This window comes from Oncorhynchus keta, unplaced genomic scaffold, assembly GCF_023373465.1.
Source record: "Oncorhynchus keta strain PuntledgeMale-10-30-2019 unplaced genomic scaffold, Oket_V2 Un_contig_17258_pilon_pilon, whole genome shotgun sequence".
Classification (NCBI taxonomy): Eukaryota; Metazoa; Chordata; class Actinopteri; order Salmoniformes; family Salmonidae; genus Oncorhynchus; species Oncorhynchus keta.
This window is the reverse complement of record NW_026280362.1, coordinates 70,001-91,087: the sequence shown is the minus strand read 5'-3', so window position 1 is coordinate 91,087 and position 21,087 is coordinate 70,001. Positions and strand designations below refer to the sequence as shown.

The following is a 21,087-nucleotide window of genomic DNA, read 5'->3' as shown; positions in this document are numbered from 1 at the left end:
GGAGAGATGGAGTGACAGGGGAGAGAGAGAAGAGGGGGAGAGGGAGGGGAGGAGAGAGATACATTTAAATAAACAAAATGATCACCATGCCTAATATAAGACCATACAGTATTATACCATATAAACCCATGATTTGTTCCAACGTGTACTGCATACCAGGTGGTGCTACAACAACAAGAGAAGAAGAAGTACTCACAGGAAGTAAGGCAGGAAGCCTGGGTGGTAGGGGGGCGGGGGCACGGTCTGCTGGGAGCGGTAACGACGCCCTGTGATTCGCCGAGGCATGAAGTGGGGGTACGGCTGGGAGAGGGACAGAGGAAGGAATGGTAAGAACCCTTCATAGAGGTGATGGCATGTTGTTCTCCATCTGTGTGTGTGTGTGTGTGTGTGTGTGACATACTGTTATAGTAACATGTTGTGAAATCTGTTGTGAATGCATTGTAGAAACTAATGGGGATCCATAATTAACCCCAGGAAGAGTAGCTGCTGCCTTGGCAGGAACTAATGGGGATCCATAATAAACCCCAGGAAGAGTAGCTGCTGCCTTGGCAGGAACTAATGGGGATCCATAATAAACCCCAGGAAGAGTAGCTGCTGCCTTGGCAGGAACTAATGGGGATCCATAATAAAGCTCCTGTGATAGGGAGTCGTGATGAGACAGGAACTGGAGGGGGGTGGAGGGGGGCAGGGAGGAGGGGTGAGCGAGGTACTGGGGGGTGGGGGGACGTCTTACCACTCCGAACAGCTCCTGTGACAGGGAGTCGTGATGAGACAGGAACTGGAGGGGGGTGGAGGGGGGCAGGGAGGAGGGGTGGTGTCCATGAGGGTAGTTGAACCCCCCTCCCACAGACAGGTGCTCTCCAAGCAGCTCCACCTCGTTCTCTATCCTCTGCAACGGCTATGACAGGGATACAAAGGGTTATGTAGGGTCATAAGCATACAAAAAGGGCTATGAAGGGTCATAGGCATACTAAAAGGGCTATGAAGGGTCATAGGCATACTAAAAGGGCTATGAAGGGTCATAGGCATATTAAAAGGGCTATGAAGGGTCATAGGCATATTAAAAGGGCTATGAAGGGTCATAGGCATATTAAAAGGGCTATGAAGGGTCATAGGCATATTAAAAGGGCTATGAAGGGACATAGGCATACATAAGGGGACTATGTGCTGTTACAACTTCTCTAGTCTCAAGGGTTCTCAAGGCCAGGGGGGAAAGTTTATAATGGACTCAAACTGTTATGTCAAGTCACTAATTATAAGTAAAGTCAAAGTGAGCACATAGTGAAGAGAAGGCAATTTAAGATGTGAATATGAGACTTAACTTAACCATTCTGTGACTAAGCAGAACAGCAGCAACTTATTTAACCAAGTAGTAACAATGCAGATTCAGCATTACAAAACCAGGACCTGGACGGCACCACTACCTTAATGGGCCTGGGCGGCACCACTACCTTAATGTTAGGAGGGCCTGGACGGCACCACTACCTTAATGGTTAGAGGGCCTGGGCGGCACCACTACCTTAATGGGCCTGGACGGCACCACTACCTTAATGGTTGGAGGGCCTGGACGCACCACTACCTTAATGGTTGGAGGGCCTGGGCGCACCACTACCTTAATGGTTGGAGGGCCTGGGCGGCACCACTACCTTAATGGTTAGAGGGCCTGGGCGGCACCACTACCTTAGTGGTTAGAGGGCCTGGGCGGCACCACTACCTTAGTGGTTAGAGGGCCTGGGCGGCACCACTACCTTAGTGGTTAGAGGGCCTGGGCGGCACCACTACCTTAGTGGTTAATGGGCCTGGGCGGCACCACTACCTTAGTGGTTAATGGGCCTGGGCGGCACCACTACCTTAGTGGTTAAAGGGCCTGGGCGGCACCACTACCTTAGTGGTTAATGGGCCTGGACGGCACCACTACCTTAGTGGTTAATGGGCCTGGACGGCACCACTACCTTAGTGGTTAATGGGCCTGGGCGGCACCACTACCTTAGTGGTTAAAGGGCCTGGGCGGCACCACTACCTTAGTGGTTAGAGGGCCTGGGCGGCACCACTACCTTAGTGGTTAGAGGGCCTGGGCGGCACCACTACCTTAATGGGCCTGGGCGGCACCACTACCTTAATGGGCCTGGGCGGCACCACTACCTTAATGGGCCTGGGCGGCACCACTACCTTAATGGGCCTGGGCGGCACCACTACCTTAATGGGCCTGGGCGGCACCACTACCTTAATGGGCCTGGGCGGCACCACTACCTTAATGGGCCTGGGCGGCACCACTACCTTAATGGGCCTGGGCGGCACCACTACCTTAATGGGCCTGGACGGCACCACTACCTTAATGGGCCTGGACGGCACCACTACCTTAATGGGCCTGGACGGCACCACTACCTTAGTGGTTAGAGGGCCTGGGCGGCACCACTACCTTAATGGGCCTGGGCGGCACCACTACCTTAATGGTTAGAGGGCCTGGGCGGCACCACTACCTTAGTGGGCCTGGGCGGCACCACTACCTTAATGGTTAGAGGGCCTGGGCGGCACCACTACCTTAATGGGCCTGGGCGGCACCACTACCTTAATGTGGGCGGCACCACTACCTTAGAGGGCCTGGGCGGCACCACTACCTTAGAGGGCCTGGGCGGCACCACTACCTTAGAGGGCCTGGGCGGCACCACTACCTTAGAGGGCCTGGGCGGCACCACTACCTTAGAGGGCCTGGGCGGCACCACTACCTTAGAGGGCCTGGGCGGCACCACTACCTTAGTGGGCCTGGGCGGCACCACTACCTTAGAGGTCCTGGGCGGCACCACTACCTTAGAGGGCCTGGGCGGCACCACTACCTTAGAGGGTTACTACCTTAGAGGGCCTGGGCGGCACCACTACCTTAGTGGTTAGGGGCCTGGGCGGCACCACTACCTTAGAGGGGCCTGGGCGGCACCACTACCTTAGAGGGCCTGGGCGGCACCACTACCTTAGTGGGCGGCACCACTACCTTAGAGGGCCTGGGCGGCACCACTACCTTAGTGGGGGCCTGGGCGGCACCACTACCTTAGTGGTTAGGGGCCTGGGCGGCACCACTACCTTAGAGGGCCTGGGCGGCACCACTACCTTAATGGGCCTGGGCGGCACCACTACCTTAGAGGGCCTGGGCGGCACCACTACCTTAGAGGGCCTGGGCGGCACCACTACCTTAGAGGGCCTGGGCGGCACCACTACCTTAGAGGGCCTGGGCGGCACCACTACCTTAGAGGGCCTGGGCGGCACCACTACCTTAGAGGGCCTGGGCGGCACCACTACCTTAGAGGGCCTGGGCGGCACCACTACCTTAGAGGGCCTGGGCGGCACCACTACCTTAGAGGGCCTGGGCGGCACCACTACCTTAGAGGGCCTGGGCGGCACCACTACCTTAGAGGGCCTGGGCGGCACCACTACCTTAGAGGGCCTGGGCGGCACCACTACCTTAGAGGGCCTGGGCGGCACCACTACCTTTAGAGGGCCTGGGCGGCACCACTACCTTAGTGGGCGGCACCACTACCTTAGAGGGCCTGGGCGGCACCACTACCTTAGTGGTGGGCGGCACCACTACCTTAGAGGGCCTGGGCGGCACCACTACCTTAGTGGTTAGGCACCACTACCTTAATGGGCCTGGGCGGCACCACTACCTTAGTGGCCTGGGCGGCACCACTACCTTAGTGGTTAGAGGGCTGGGCGGCACCACTACCTTAGTGGTTAGCCTGGGCGGCACCACTACCTTAATGGTTAGCCTGGGCGGCACCACTACCTTAGAGGGCCTGGGCGGCACCACTACCTTAGAGGGCCTGGGCGGCACCACTACCTTAGTGGTTAGACCACTACCTTAATGGGCCTGGGCGGCACCACTACCTTAGTGGTGGGCGGCACCACTACCTTAGGGCCTGGGCGGCACCACTACCTTAATGGTTACTACCTTAATGGGCCTGGGCGGCACCACTACCTTAATGGGCCTGGGCGGCACCACTACCTTAGTGGTTAGAGGGCCTGGGCGGCACCACTACCTTAGTGGTTAGAGGGCCTGGGCGGCACCACTACCTTAGTGGTTAGAGGGCCTGGGCGGCACCACTACCTTAGTGGTTAGAGGGCCTGGGCGGCACCACTACCTTAGTGGTTAGAGGGCCTGGGCGGCACCACTACCTTAGTGGTTAGAGGGCCTGGGCGGCACCACTACCTTAGTGGTTAGAGGGCCTGGGCGGCACCACTACCTTAGTGGTTAGAGGGCCTGGGCGGCACCACTACCTTAGTGGTTAGAGGGCCTGGGCGGCACCACTACCTTAGTGGTTAGAGGGCCTGGGCGGCACCACTACCTTAGTGGTTAGAGGGCCTGGGCGGCACCACTACCTTAGTGGTTAGAGGGCCTGGGCGGCACCACTACCTTAGTGGTTAGAGGGCCTGGGCGGCACCACTACCTTAGTGGTTAGAGGGCCTGGGCGGCACCACTACCTTAGTGGTTAGAGGGCCTGGGCGGCACCACTACCTTAGTGGTTAGAGGGCCTGGGCGGCACCACTACCTTAGTGGTTAGAGGGCCTGGGCGGCACCACTACCTTAGTGGTTAGAGGGCCTGGGCGGCACCACTACCTTAGTGGTTAGAGGGCCTGGGCGGCACCACTACCTTAGTGGTTAGAGGGCCTGGGCGGCACCACTACCTTAGTGGTTAGAGGGCCTGGGCGGCACCACTACCTTAGTGGTTAGAGGGCCTGGGCGGCACCACTACCTTAGTGGTTAGAGGGCCTGGGCGGCACCACTACCTTAGTGGTTAGAGGGCCTGGGCGGCACCACTACCTTAGTGGTTAGAGGGCCTGGGCGGCACCACTACCTTAGTGGTTAGAGGGCCTGGGCGGCACCACTACCTTAGTGGTTAGAGGGCCTGGGCGGCACCACTACCTTAGTGGTTAGAGGGCCTGGGCGGCACCACTACCTTAGTGGTTAGAGGGCCTGGGCGGCACCACTACCTTAGTGGTTAGAGGGCCTGGGCGGCACCACTACCTTAGTGGTTAGAGGGCCTGGGCGGCACCACTACCTTAGTGGTTAGAGGGCCTGGGCGGCACCACTACCTTAGTGGTTAGAGGGCCTGGGCGGCACCACTACCTTAGTGGTTAGAGGGCCTGGGCGGCACCACTACCTTAGTGGTTAGAGGGCCTGGGCGGCACCACTACCTTAGTGGTTAGAGGGCCTGGGCGGCACCACTACCTTAGTGGTTAGAGGGCCTGGGCGGCACCACTACCTTAATGGTTAGAGGGCCTGGGCGGCACCACTACCTTAATGGTTAGAGGGCCTGGGCGGCACCACTACCTTAATGGTTAGAGGGCCTGGGCGGCACCACTACCTTAATGGTTAGAGGGCCTGGGCGGCACCACTACCTTAATGGTTAAAGGGCCTGGGCGGCACCACTACCTTAATGTTAAAGGGCCTGGGCGGCACCACTACCTTAATGGTTAAAGGGCCTGGGCGCACCACTACCTTAATGGTTAGAGGGCCTGGGCGGCACCACTACCTTAATGGTTAAAGGGCCTGGACGCACCACTACCTTAATGGTTAGAGGGCCTGGGCGGCACCACTACCTTAATGGTTAGAGGGCCTGGGCGGCACCACTACCTTAGTGGTTAGAGGGCCTGGGCGGCACCACTACCTTAGTGGTTAGAGGGCCTGGGCGGCACCACTAACTTAGTGGTTAGAGGGCCTGGACGGCACCACTAACTTAGTGGTTAGAGGGCCTGGACGGCACCACTAACTTAATGGTTAGAGGGCCTGGACGGCACCACTACCTTAATGGTTAGAGGGCCTGGACGGCACCACTACCTTAATGGGCCTGGGCGGCACCACTACCTTAGTGGTTAAAGGGCCTGGGTAGTCCCACAGGGCGGCACACGATTGGCCCAGTGTCGTCCGGGTTAGGGGAGGGTTTGGACAGGGTAGGCCGTCATTGTAAATAATAATGTATTGAAGACTCATTACATCTAATTGCATGATATTAAAAAACAAACTAGAGTGGGTACTTTGAAAAACACAGACATTAAAAACAAAAACTAGATTGGATCCTTGGAGAAAATGTCATAAATACAACTCCTGATTATAATGAAAATCAAGAGAGATGTGTTTCTTACCGATCTGGACTGTTGTGTCGGGAAGGGAAGGAAATGTCCAGGTGGAGGGAGGTGAGGGGGGTGGTGAGAGAGGTGGGGAGGGGGGAGGAGGAAAGGAGGATCATTGGAGAGGAGGGAGGGAAAGGAGTAGGGCACAGGTAAATGCTGCACCGAACACGCCCCCAGCATCTGAGAGAGAGAGAGAGAGAGAGAGAGAGAGAGAGAGAGAGAGTGTGAACGATCTGAGAGACAAGGCAAGAAGGGCATTCTATGCCATCAAAAGAAACAAATTTCAACATACCAATTAGGATTTGGCTAAAAATACTTGAATCAGTCATAGAGCCCATTGCCCTTTATGGTTGTGAGGTCTGGGGTCCGCTCACCAACCAAGACTTCACAAAATGGGACAAACACCAAATTGAGACTCTGCACGCAGAATTCTGCAAAAATATCCTCCGTGTACAACGTAAAACACCAAATAATGCATGCAGAGCAGAATTAGGCCGATACCCACTAATTATCAAAATCCAGAAAAGAGCCATTAAATTCTACAACCACCTAAAAGGAAGCGATTCACAAACCTTCCATAACAAAGCCATCACAAACAGAGAGATGAACCTGGAGAAGAGTCCCTAAGCAAACTGGTCCTGGGGCTCTGTTCACAAACACAAACACACCCTACAGAGCCCCAGGACAACAGCACAATTAGACCCAACCAAATCATGAGAAAACAAAAAGATAATTACTTAACACATTGGAAAGAATTAACAAAAAAACAGAGCAAACTAGAATGCTATTTGGCCCTACACAGAGAGTACACAGCGGCAGAATACCTGACCACTGTGACTGACCCAAAATTAAGGAAAGCTTTGACTATGTACAGACTCAGTGAGCATAGCCTTGCTATTGAGAAAGGCCGCCGTAGGCAGACATGGCTCTCAAGAGAAGACAGGCTATGTGCTCACTGCCCACAAAATGAGGTGGAAACTGAGCTGCACTTCCTAACCTCCTGCCCAATGTATGACCATATTAGAGAGACATATTTCCCCCAGATCACACAGATCCACAAAGAATTCGAAAACATATCCAATTTTGAAAAACTCCCATACCTACTGGGTGAAATTCCACAGTGTGCCATCACAGCAGCAAGATTTGTGACCTGTTGCCACGAGAAAAGGGCAACCAGTGAAGAACAAACACCATTGTAAATACAACCCATATTTATGCTTATTTATTTTATCTTGTGTCCTTTAATTATTTGTACATTGTGTATGTATATATATATATAATATGACATTTGTAATGTCTTTACTGTTTTGAAACTGTTGTATGTGTAATGTTTACTGTTAATTTTTGTTGTTTTTCACTTTATATATTCACTTTGTATGTTGTCTACCTCACTTGCTTTGGCAATGTTAACACATGTTTCCCATGCCAATAAAGCCCTTGAATTGAATTGAATTGAGAGAAAGTGAGGTGTGATACTACTGTGAATGACAATGACATATCTGCAATTAATTATTTCTGCCACCAGGGGACAGCAAACACCAACAAGCATAACAACATCATTACACCAGAGGACAGCAAACACCAACAAGCATAACAACATCATTACACCAGAGGACAGGAACAAGGAGTGGTGTGATAGCTGACTGGTACCAGACTAGACCAAGGAGTGGTATGATAGCTGACTGGTACCAGACTAGACCAAGGAGTGGTATGATAGCTGACTGGTACCAGACTAGACCAAGGAGTGGTATGATAGCTGACTGGTATCCAGACTAGACCAAGGAGTGGTATGATAGCTGACTGGTACCAGACTAGACCAAGGAGTGGAATGATAGCTGACTGGTATCCAGACTGGTATCCAGACTAGACCAAGGAGTGGAATGATAGCTGACTGGTATCCAGACTAGACCAATGAGTGGAATGATAGCTGACTGGTATCCAGACTAGACCAATGAGTGGAATGATAGCTGACTGGTATCCAGACTAGACCAAGGAGTGGAATGATAGCTGACTGGTATCCAGACTAGACCAAGGAGTGGAATGATAGCTGACTGGTATCCAGACTAGACCAATGAGTGGAATGATAGCTGACTGGTATCCAGACTGGTATCCAGACTAGACCAAGGAGTGGAATGATAGCTGACTGGTATCCAGACTAGACCAATGAGTGGAATGATAGCTGACTGGTATCCAGACTAGACCAAGGAGTGGAATGATAGCTGACTGGTATCCAGACTAGACCAATGAGTGGAATGATAGCTGACTGGTATCCAGACTAGACCAAGGAGTGGAATGATAGCTGACTGGTATCCAGACTGGTATCCAGACTAGACCAAGAGTGGAATGATAGCTGACTGGTATCCAGACTGGTATCCAGACTAGACCAAGGAGTGGAATGATAGCTGACTGGTATCCAGACTAGACCAAGGAGTGGAATGATAGCTGACTGGTATCCAGACGAGACCAAGGAGTGGAATGATAGCTGACTGGTATCCAGACTAGACCAAGGAGTGGAATGATAGCTGACTGGTATCCAGACTAGACCAAGGAGTGGAATGATAGCTGACTGGTATCCAGACTAGACCAAGGAGTGGAATGATAGCTGACTGGTATCCAGGTATCCAGACTAGACCAAGGAGTGGAATGATAGCTGACTGGTATCCAGACTAGACCAAGGATTGGAATGATAGCTGACTGGTATCCAGACTAGACCAAGGAGTGGAATGATAGCTGACTGGTATCAAACTAGACCAAGGAGTGGAATGATAGCTGACTGGTATCCAGACTAGACCAAGGAGTGGAATGATAGCTGACTGGTATCCAGACTAGACCAAGGAGTGGAATGATAGCTGACTGGTATCCAGACTAGACCAAGGAGTGGAATGATAGCTGACTGGTATCCAGACTAGACCAAGGAGTGGAATGATAGCTGACTGGTATCCAGGCTAGACCAAGGAGTGGAATGATAGCTGACTGGTATCCAGGCTAGACCAAGGAGTGGAATGATAGCTGACTGGTATCCAGACTAGACCAAGGAGTGGAATGATAGCTGACTGGTATCCAGGCTAGACCAAGGAGTGGAATGATAGCTGACTGGTATCCAGGCTAGACCAAGGAGTGGAATGATAGCTGACTGGTATCCAGACTAGACCAAGGAGTGGAATGATAGCTGACTGGTATCCAGGCTAGACCAAGGAGTGGAATGATAGCTGACTGGTACCAGACTAGACCAAGGAGTGGAATGATAGCTGACTGGTATCCAGACTAGACCAAGGAGTGGAATGATAGCTGACTGGTACCAGACTAGACCAAGGAGTGGAATGATAGCTGACTGGTATCCAGACTAGACCAAGGAGTGGAATGATAGCTGACTGGTACACAGACTAGACCAAGGAGTGGAATGATAGCTGACCTGGTATCCAGACTAGACCAAGGAGTGGAATGATAGCTAGACAGACTGGTATGATAGCTGACTGGTACCCAGACTAGACCAAGGAGTGGAATGATAGGTAGACAGACTGGTACCAGACTAGACATTTGTAGCTGAAATGTTCTAAATGTTGTGGCCTCTTGAACATGACCCAGGAGAACCAATTCAAGGACTGAAGAGCCAAGGTGGTAGTGTTGTCTAGACCACACACACACACACTACTGTCTCTACTCACAGGGTGGAATGATGTCCTGAAGACCACACACACACACTACTGTCTCTACCACAGGGTGGTCGTGATGTCTGAAGACCACACACACAAACTCTACTGTCTCTACCACAGGGTGGTAGTGATGTCCTGAAGACCACACACACACTACTGTCTCTACCAGAGGGTGGTAGTGTTGTACTGAAGACCACACACACTACTGTCTCTACTCACAGGGTGGTAGTGTTGTCCTGAAGACCACACACACTACTGTCTCTAATGATAGGGTGGTCTGGTATCCAAGACCACACACACACACACACACAAAAAGCTCTACTGTCTCTACTCACAGGGTGGTCGTGATGTCCTGAAGACCACACACACACAAACTCTACTGTCTCTACTCACAGGGTAGACCAAGTTGTCCTGAAGACCACACACACACACACACACACACACACTACTGTCTCTACTCACAGGGTGGTAGTGTTGTCCTGAAGACCACACACACACACACACACACACTACTGTCTCTACTCACAGGGTGGTAGTGTTGTCCTGAAGACCACACACCACTACTGTCTCTACTCACAGGGTGGTGTGAATGAAGACCACACACACTAGTCTCTACTCACAGGGTGGTCTGTTGTCCTGAAGACCACACACACACACACACACACACACTACTGTCTCTACTCACAGGGTGGTAGTGTTGTCCTGAAGACCACACACTGGTACTACTGTCTCTACTCACAGGGTGGTAGTGTTGTCCTGAAGACCACACACACACAAACTCTACTGTCTCTACTCACAGGGTGGTAGTGTTGTCCTGAAGACCACACACACACACTACTGTCTCTACTCACAGGGTGGTAGTGTTGTCCTGAAGACCACACACACTGGTCTCTACCCACAGGGTGGTAGTTGTCCAAGACCACACACACTACTGTCTCTACTGGTAGTGTTGTCCTGAAGACCACACACACACACTACTGTCTCTACTCACAGGGTGGTAGTGTTGTCCTGAAGACCACACACACACACTACTGTCTCTAGACAGGGTGGAATGTTGTCCTGAAGACCACACACACACTACTGTCTCTACCCACAGGGTGGAAGTGTTGTCCTAGACAGACCACATGACACTACTGGTACCACAGGGTGGACCAGTGTTGTCCTGAAGACCACACACACACACTACTGTCTCTACTCACAGGGTGGTAGTGTTGTCCTGAAGACCACACACACACTACTGTCTCTACTCACAGGGTGGTCGTGATGTCCTGAAGACCACACACACACTACTGTCTCTACCCACAGGGTGGTAGTGTTGTCCTGAAGACCACACACACACACTACTGTCTCTACTCACAGGGTGGTAGTGTTGTCCTGAAGACCATACACACACTACTGTCTCTACTCACAGGGTGGTAGTGTTGTCCTGAAGACCACACACACACACTACTGTCTCTACTCACAGGGTGGTGTGTTGTCCTGAAGACCACACACACACACACACACACACACACACTACTGTCTCTACTCACAGGGTGGTCGTGATGTCCTGAAGACCACACACACACACTCACACAACTGTCTCTACTCACAGGGTGGTCGTGATGTCCTGAAGACCACACACACACAAACTCTACTGTCTCTACTCACAGGGTGGTAGTGTTGTCCTGAAGACCACACACACTACTGTCTCTACTCACAGGGTGGTAGTGTTGTCCTGAAGACCACACACACACACACTACTGTCTCTACTCACAGGGTGGTAGTGTTGTCCTGAAGACCACACACACACACACACTACTGTCTCTACTCACAGGGTGGTAGTGTTGTCCTGAAGACCACACACACACTTCTGTCTCTACTCAGAGGGTGGTAGTGTTGTCCTGAAGACCACACACACACACTACTGTCTCTACTCAGAGGGTGGTAGTGTTGTACTGAAGACCACACACACTACTGTCTCTACCCACAGGGTGGTAGTGTTGTCCTGAAGACCACACACACTACTGTCTCTACTCACAGGGTGGTAGTGTTGTCCTGTACTGAAGACCACACTGCATGCTGGGATCTGTTGTTGAGAAGAACAGACAGGAGGGAGGTGCTGTCCTGTATACAGAGGAGCTACAAGACCATGATGAGAAGGGACAGGAGTCACCGTATAGGAGACTGGGACTGAGGCCTGTTGGAGAGAGAGTTAATATATTAATTTTAAAAATTGCTTTTCTTTAACAAGGAAAGTCAGTTAAGAACAAATTCTTATTTACCATGACGGCCAAACCTGGACACGTTGGGCCGCCCTATGAGACCTCTCACCATTACAATAACCAGGGAGGTTAGCATTTTATATCATAACCCCTCCAGACATGCTAACCTCTCACCATTATAATAACCAGGGAGATTAGCATTTTATATCATAACCCCCCCCAAGACATGCTAACCTCTCACCATTATAATAACCAGGGAGGTTAGCATTTTATATCATAACCCCCCCAAGACATGCTAACCTCTCACCATTATAATAACCAGGGAGATTAGCATTTTATATCATAACCCCCCCCCCCCAAGACATGCTAACCTCTCACCATTATAATAACCAGGGAGGTTAGCATTTTATATCATAACCCCCCCTCAAGACATGCTAACCTCTCACCATTATAATAACCAGGGAGGTTAGCATTTTATATCATAACCCCCCTCAAGACATGCTAACCTCTCACCATTATAATAACCAGGGAGGTTAGCATTTTATATCATAACCCCCCTCAAGACATGCTAACCTCTCACCATTATAATAACCAGGGAGGTTAGCATTTTATATCATAACCCCCCTCAAGACATGCTAACCTCTCACCATTATAATAACCAGGGAGGTTAGCATTTTATATCATAACCCCCCTCAAGACATGCTAACCTCTCACCATTATAATAACCAATGAGGTTAGCATTTTATATCATAACCCCCCTCAAGACATGCTAAACTCTCACCATGACAATAACCAGGGAGGTTAGCATTTTATATCATAACCCCCCTCAAGACATGCTAACCTCTCACCATTACAATAACCAGGGAGGTTAGCATTTTATATCATAACCACTCCAAGACATGCTAACCTCTCACCATTATAATAACCAGGGAGGTTAGCATTTTATATCATAACCCCTCCAAGACATGCTAACCTCTCACCATTACAATAACCAGAGAGGTTAGCATTTTATATCATAACCCCTCCAAGACATGCTAACCTCTCACCATTACAATAACCAGGGAGGTTAGCATTTTATATCATAACCCCTCCAAGACATGCTAACCTCTCACCATTATAATAACCAAGGAGGTTAGCATTTTATATCATAACCCTCAACACAGGTCCCCTCCTCCCTCCCTCCCTCCCAACCTGTTAATATAGGCCCCCTCCCTCTCCCAGTCTAACCTGTTAATATAGGCCCCCTCCCTCTCCCAGTCTAACCTGTTAATATAGGCCCCCTCCCTCTCCCAGTCTAACATGTTAATATAGGTCCCCTCCTCCCTCCCTCTCCCAGTCTAACCTGTTAATATAGGCCCCCTCCTCCCTCCCTCTCCCAGTCTAACCTGTTAATATAGGTCCCCTCCCTCTCCCAGTCTAACATGTTAATATAGGTCCCCTCCTCCCTCCCTCTCCCAGTCTAACATGTTAATATAGGCCCCCTCCTCCCTCCCTCTCCCAGTCTAACCTGTTAATATAGGCCCCTCCTCCCTCTCCCAGTCTAACCTGTTAATATAGGCCCCCTCCCCTCCCCAGTCTAACCTGTTAATATAGGCCCCTCCTCCCTCTCCCAGTCTAACATGTTAATATAGGCCCCCTCCTCCCTCCCTATCCCAGTCTAACCTGTTAATATAGGCCCCCTCCCTCTCCCAGTCTAACCTGTTAATATAGGCCCCCTCCCTCTCCCAGTCTAACCTGTTAATATAGGCCCCCTCCCTCTCCCAGTCTAACCTGTTAATATAGGCCCCCTCCCTCCCTCCCCAGTCTAACCTGTTAATATAGGCCCCTCCTCCCTCTCCCAGTCTAACCTGTTAATATAGGCCCCCTCCCTCTCCCAGTCTATCCTGTTAATATAGGCCCCCTCCTCCCCCGTCTAACCTCCCCTCCCTCTCCCAGTCTAACCTGTTAATATAGGCCCCCTCCCTCTCCCAGTCTAACATGTTAATATAGGCCCCCTCCTCCCTCCCTATCCCAGTCTAACCTGTTAATATAGGCCCCCTCCTCCCCCCGTCTAACCTGTTAATATAGGCCCCTCCCTCTCCCAGTCTAACCTGTTAATATAGGCCACCTCCCTCTCCCAGTCTAACCTGTTAATATAGGCCCCCTCCTCCCTATCCCAGTCTAACCTGTTAATATAGGCCCCTCCCTCTCCCAGTCTAACCTGTTAATATAGGCCCCCTCCCTCTCCCAGTCTAACCTGTTAATATAGGCCACCTCCTCCCTCCGTCTCCCAGTCTAACCTGATAATATAGGCCCCTCCCTCTCCCAGTCTAACCTGTTAATATAGGCCCCCTCCCTCTCCCAGTCTAACCTGATAATATAGGCCCCTCCTCCCTCTCCCAGTCTAACCTGTTAATATAGGCCCCCTCCTCCCTCCCTCCCCAGTCTAACCTGTTAATATAGGCCCCCCCTCTCCCAGTCTAACCTGTTAATATAGGCCCCTCCTCCCTCCGTCTCCCAGTCTAACCTGTTAATATAGGCCCCCTCCTCCCTCCCTCCCCAGTCTAACCTGTTAATATAGGCCCCCTCCCCCAGTCTAACCTGTTAATATAGGCCCCCTCCCTCTCCCAGTCTAACCTGCTCCTCCCTCCCTCTCCCAGTCTAACCTGTTAATATAGGCTGCCTCCCTCTCCCAGTCTAACCTGTTAATATAGGCCCCCTCCTCCCTCCCTCTCCCAGTCTAACCTGTTAATATAGGCTGCCTCCCTCTCCCAGTCTAACCTGTTAATATAGGCCCCTCCCTCTCCCAGTCTAACCTGTTAATATAGGCCCCTCCTCCCTCCCTCTCCCAGTCTAACCTGTTAATATAGGCCCCCTCCTCCCTCCCTCTCCCAGTCTAACCTGTTAATATAGGTCCCCTCCTCCCTCCCTCCCTCTCCCAGTCTAACCTGTTAATATAGGCCCCCTCCTCCCTCCCTCCCCCAGTCTAACCTGTTAATATAGGCCCCCTCTTCCCTCCCTCCCTCTCCCAGTCTAACCTGTTAATATAGGTCCCCTCCCCCTCCCTCCCTCCCTCCCTAACCTGTTAATATAGGCCCCCTCCTCCCTCCCTCCCTCTCCCAGTCTAACCTGTTAATATAGGCCCCCCCCTCCCTCCCTCTCCCAGTCTAACCTGTTAATATAGGCCCCTCCCTCCCTCTCCCAGTCTAACCTGTTAATATAGGCCCCTCCCTCCCTCTCCCAGTCTAACCTGTTAATATAGGCCCCTCCCTCCCTCTCCCAGTCTAACCTGTTAATATAGGCCCCTCCCTCCCTCTCCCAGTCTAACCTGTTAATATAGGCCCCTCCCTCCCTCTCCCAGTCTAACCTGTTAATATAGGCCCCTCCCTCCCTCTCCCAGTCTAACCTGTTAATATAGGCCCCTCCCTCCCTCTCCCAGTCTAACCTGTTAATATAGGCCCCTCCCTCCCTCTCCCAGTCTAACCTGTTAATATAGGCCCCTCCCTCTCCCAGTCTAACCTGTTCATGAAGGTCCATGACCATGGCTCCTTGCTGCTGTGTGTGGTGGTGAGCAGCTTGATGAGAATGATGGACAGCGGGGTGCAGTAACCGTGGAGACAGGGCAGGGGTGGAACCTGTTAATAGGCTCCTCCACGCCCCCACCGGCAGGGGCTGGGGCTGGCCGTAGGGGGAGGAGGGGGGTGAGAGTCCTCTGGTGGGGGTGAGGGTAGTGGTGGCGGTAGCTTTGGTCCTGGGGTCCAGTCGGATGGAGGGGGAGGAGGGGAGGGGTGGTGGGGGGGAGGAGGAGGAGGGGGGAGGTGACGGGGGGTGCGGGAGAGACGGCCACGCGGGCGACGCGCTGGAGGACTGGAGGGAAGAGAGAAGTCTTCATCATTCTGATAAGTATCATACATCAACATAATATGTCATCACCATAGTTACAATCATCATCATCTTACTGGTCAATATTGACTAGAGCTCAGCATTCCAAACTGACTGACTGGCTAACTGACTGGCTGGCTGGCTAACTGACTGGCTGACTGACTGACTGACTGACTGGCTGGCTGGCTGGCTAACAGACTGGCTAACAGACTGGCTGGCTAACAGACTGGCTGGCTAACAGACTGGCTGGCTAACTGACTGGCTGGCTAACAGACTGGCTGGCTGGCTGGCTAACAGACTGACTGGCTGGCTGGCTAACAGACTGGCTGGCTGGCTGGCTAACAGACTGGCTGGCTGGCTGGCTAACAGACTGGCTGGCTAACAGGCTGGCTAACAGACTGGCTGGCTAACAGGCTGGCTGGCTGGCTGGCTAACAGACTGGCTGGCTGGCTGGCTAACAGACTGGCTGGCTGGCTGGCTAACAGACTGGCTGGCTGGCTGGCTCAGACTGGCTGGCTGGCTGGCTAACAGACTGGCTGGCTGGCTGGCTGGCTAACAGACTGGCTGGCTGGCTGGCTAACAGACTGGCTGGCTGGCTGGCTAACAGACTGGCTGGCTGGCTGGCTGGCTGGCTAACAGACTGGCTGGCTGGCTGGCTGGCTAACAGACTGGCTGGCTGGCTGGCTAACAGACTGGCTGGCTGGCTGGCTAACAGACTGGCTGGCTGGCTGGCTAACTGACTGGCTGGCTGGCTGGCTGGCTAACAGACTGGCTGGCTGGCTGGCTAACAGACTGGCTGGCTGGCTGGCTGGCTAACTGGCTGGCTGGCTAACTGACTGGCTGGCTGGCTGGCTGGCTAACTGACTGGCTGGCTAACTGACTGGCTGGCTAACTGACTGGCTGGCTGGCTAACTGACTGGCTGACTGACTGGCTGACTGGCTAACTGACTAACTGACTGGCTAACTGACTGGCTGACTGGCTAACTGACTGGCTGACTGGGTAACTGACTGGCTGACTGGGTAACTGACTGGCTGACTGGGTAACTGACTGGCTGACTGGGTAACTGACTGGCTGACTGGGTAACTGACTGGCTGACTGGGTAACTGACTGGGTGGCTACCTGACTGGCTAACTGACTGGCTAACTGGCTGGCTAACTGGCTGGCTAACTGACTGGCTATTTAACTGACTGGCTATTTAACTGACTGGCTAACTGACTGGCTGGCTGACTGGTTAACAGACTGGCTGGCTGGCTGGCTAACAGACTGGCTGGCTGGCTGGCTAACAGACTGGCTGGCTAATAGACTGGCTGGCTGGCTGGCTAACAGACTGGCTGGCTGGCTGGCTGACTGACTGGCTGGCTGGCTGGCTGACTGGCTGGCTGGCTGGCTAACTGACTGGCTGGCTGACTGGCTAACTGACTGGCTGACTGGCTAACTGACTGGCTGACTGGGTAACTGACTGGCTGACTGGGTAACTGACTGGCTGACTGGGTAACTGACTGGCTGACTGGGTAACTGACTGGCTGACTGGGTAACTGACTGGCTGACTGGGTAACTGACTGGCTGACTGGGTAACTGACTGGCTGACTGGGTAACTGACTGGCTGACTGGGTAACTGACTGGCTGACTGACTGACTGGGTGGCTACCTGACTGGCTAACTGACTGGCTAACTGACTGGCTGACTGGCTAACTGACTGGCTGACTGGGTAACTGACTGGCTGACTGGGTAACTGACTGGCTGACTGACTGACTCGGTGGCTACCTGACTGGCTAACTGACTGGCTACCTGACTGACTAACTGACTGGCTAACTGGCTGGTTAACTGACTGGCTATTTAACTGACTGGCTATTTAACTGACTGGCTATTTAACTGACTGGCTATTTAACTGACTGGCTAACTGACTGGCTGGCTGACTGGTTAACTGGCTGGCTGACTGGTTAACTGGCTGGGTAACGGACTGGCTAACTGGCTGGTTAACTGACTGGCTGGCTGACTGGTTAACTGACTGGCTAACTGACTAACTGGCTAACTGACTGGCTAACTGACTAACTGGCTGGCTGGCTAACTGGCTGGCTAACTGACTAACAACTGGCTGGCTGGCTGGCTAACTGACCAACTGGCTAACTGACTGGCTAACTGACTAACTGGCTAACTGGCTGGCTAACTGGCTGGCTAGCTGGCTAACTGGCTGGCTAACTGGCTGGCTAACTGGCTGGCTAACTGGCTGGCTAACTGGCTGACTAACTGACTGGCTTGCTGGCTGGTTAACTGACTGGCTTACTGGCTGGTTAACTGACTGGCTTACTGGCTGGTTAACTGACTGGCTTACTGGCTGGTTAACTGACTGGCTTACTGGCTGGTTAACTGACTGGCTTACTGGCTGGTTAACTGACTGGCTTACTGGCTGGTTAACTGACTGGCTTACTGGCTGGTTAACTGACTGGCTAACTGGCTGGTTAACTGGCTGGCTATTTAACTGGCTGGGTAACTGGCTGGGTAACTGGCTGGGTAACTGGCTGGGTAACTGGCTGGCTGGCTGACCGGTTAACTGACCGTTAACTGAAACTGGCTGGCTGGCTAACTGACCGGCTAACTGGCTGGCTGGCTAACTGACTGGCTAACTGACTGGCTGGCTAATTGACTGGCTGGCTAACTGACTGGCTGGCTGGCTAACAGACTGGCTGGCTGGCTGGCTAACAGACTGGCTGGCTGGCTGGCTGGCTAACAGACTGGCTGGCTGGCTGGCTAACTGACTGACTGGCTGGCTAACTGACTGACTGACTGACTGGCTGACTGACTGACTGACTGACTGGCTAACTGACTGGCTGGCTGGCTAACTGACTGACTGACTGACTGACTGGCTAACTGACTGGCTAACTGACTGGCTAACTGACTGGCTAACTGGCTAACTGACTGGCTAACTGACTGGCTGGCTGGCTAACTGACTGGCTGGCTGGCTAACTGACTGGCTGGCTAACTGACTGGCTGGCTAACTGGCTGGCTGGCTAACTGACTGGCTGGCTAACTGGCTGGCTAACTGACTGGCTGGCTAACTGGCTGGCTAACTGGCTGGCTAACTGACTGGCTAACTGGCTAACTGACTGGCTAACTGGCTGGCTGGCTAACTGGCTGGCTGGCTAACTGGCTGGCTAACTGGCTGGCTGGCTCGCTCACTGGCTGGCTGGCTGGCTCACTGGCTGGCTGGCTGGCTCACTGGCTGGCTGGCTGGCTAACTGACTGGCTAACTGACTAACTGGCTACCTGACTGGCTAACTGACTGGCTAACTGACTGGCTACCTGACTGGCTAACTGACTGGCTGACTGGGTAACTGACTGGCTGACTGGGTAACTGACTGGCTGACTGGGTAACTGACTGGCTGACTGGCTAACTGGCTGGCTGGCTAACTGGCTGGCTGGCTAACTGGCTGGCTAACTGGCTGGCTGGCTCGCTCACTGGCTGGCTGGCTGGCTCACTGGCTGGCTGGCTGGCTCACTGGCTGGCTGGCTGGCTAACTGACTGGCTAACTGACTAACTGGCTACCTGACTGGCTAACTGACTGGCTAACTGACTGGCTACCTGACTGGCTAACTGACTGGCTGACTGGGTAACTGACTGGCTGACTGGGTAACTGACTGGCTGACTGGGTAACTGACTGGGTGGCTACCTGACTGGCTACCTGACTGGCTAACTGACTGGCTAACTGGCTGGTTAACTGACTGGCTATTTAACTGACTGGCTATTTAACTGACTGGCTATTTAACTGACTGGCTAACTGACTGGCTGGCTGACTGGTTAACTGGCTGGCTGACTGGTTAACTGGCTGGGTAACGGACTGGCTAACTGGCTGGTTAACTGACTGGCTGGCTGACTGGTTAACTGACTGGCTAACTGACTAACTGGCTAACTGACTGGCTAACTGACTAACTGGCTGGCTGGCTAACTGGCTGGCTAACTGACTGGCTAACTGGCTGGCTGGCTGGCTAACTGACTGGCTAACTGACTAACTGGCTAACTGACTGGCTAACTGACTAACTGGCTAACTGGCTGGCTAACTGGCTAACTGGCTGGCTAGCTGGCTGGCTAACTGGCTGGCTAGCTGGCTGGCTAACTGGCTGGCTAACTGGCTGGCTAACTGGCTGGCTAACTGGCTGGCTAACAGACTGGCTGACTGGGTAACTGGCTGACTGGCTGGCTAACTGACTGGCTTGCTGGCTGGTTAACTGACTGGCTTACTGGCTGGTTAACTGACTGGCTTACTGGCTGGTTAACTGACTGGCTTACTGGCTGGTTAACTGACTGGCTTACTGGCTGGTTAACTGACTGGCTTACTGGCTGGTTAACTGACTGGCTTACTGGCTGGTTAACTGACTGGCTAACTGGCTGGTTAACTGGCTGGCTATTTAACTGGCTGGGTAACTGGCTGGGTAACTGGCTGGGTAACTGGCTGGCTGGCTGACCGGTTAACTGACCGGTTAACTGACCGGCTAACTGGCTGGCTGGCTAACTGACTGGCTAACTGGCTGGCTGGCTAACTGACTGGCTAACTGACTGGCTGGCTAATTGACTGGCTGGCTAACTGACTGGCTGGCTGGCTAACAGACTGGCTGGCTGGCTGGCTAACAGACTGGCTGGCTGGCTGGCTGGCTAACAGACTGGCTGGCTGGCTGGCTAACTGACTGACTGGCTGGCTAACTGACTGACTGACTGACTGGCTAACTGACTGACTGACTGGCTAACTGACTGGCTGGCTGGCTCACTGACTGACTGGCTGACTGGCTGGCTAACTGACTGGCTAACTGACTGGCTGACTGGCTAACTGACTGGCTAACTGACTGGCTAACTGGCTAACTGACTGGCTGGCTAACTGACTGGCTGGCTGGCTAACTGACTGGCTGGCTAACTGACTGGCTGGCTAACTGGCTGGCTAACTGACTGGCTGGCTGGCTGGCTAACTGACTGGCTGGCTGGCTGGCTAACTGGCTGGCTAACTGACTGGCTAACTGGCTAACTGACTGGCTAACTGGCTGGCTGGCTAACTGGCTGGCTGGCTAACTGGCTGGCTAACTGGCTGGCTGGCTCGCTCACTGGCTGGCTGGCTGGCTCACTGGCTGGCTGGCTGGCTCACTGGCTGGCTGGCTGGCTCACTGGCTGGCTGGCTGGCTCACTGGCTGGCTGGCTCACTGGCTGGCTGGCTGACTGGCTGGCTGGCTGACTGACTAACTGACTGGCTGGCTGGCTAACTGAC

At 53.0% G+C, this 21,087-nt stretch overlaps 1 protein-coding gene and 2 long non-coding RNA genes across 3 annotated transcripts in view; all 3 read right to left on the bottom strand.

Moving 5' to 3' along the window:
* Positions 1-185: 185 nt before the first annotated feature.
* The window catches only part of LOC118383100 (E3 ubiquitin-protein ligase RNF38-like), a 63,484-nt gene continuing 42,582 nt past the window's right edge, over positions 186-21,087 (bottom strand). Inside the window, exons 5-10 of the mRNA XM_052503366.1 lie at positions 15,701-15,823; positions 15,476-15,668; positions 11,794-11,952; positions 6,133-6,300; positions 734-898; positions 186-300 (exon numbers count right to left, since the gene is read on the bottom strand). Of these exons, the coding sequence (XP_052359326.1) occupies positions 193-300; positions 734-898; positions 6,133-6,300; positions 11,794-11,952; positions 15,476-15,668; positions 15,701-15,823 (916 nt within the window). The 3' untranslated portion in view covers positions 186-192. The remainder of the gene's footprint in view (positions 301-733; positions 899-6,132; positions 6,301-11,793; positions 11,953-15,475; positions 15,669-15,700; positions 15,824-21,087) is intronic.
* LOC127919624 (uncharacterized) lies at positions 1,800-3,994 on the bottom strand. Its single transcript, XR_008103511.1, has 3 exons — positions 3,941-3,994; positions 1,953-2,304; positions 1,800-1,884 (listed from the first exon to the last, which is right to left on the bottom strand). It is a non-coding gene; the product is annotated as an uncharacterized LOC127919624 (long non-coding RNA).
* On the bottom strand, positions 2,585-3,827 carry LOC127919619 (uncharacterized). Its single transcript, XR_008103504.1, has 3 exons — positions 3,776-3,827; positions 3,130-3,480; positions 2,585-2,753 (listed from the first exon to the last, which is right to left on the bottom strand). It is a non-coding gene; the product is annotated as an uncharacterized LOC127919619 (long non-coding RNA).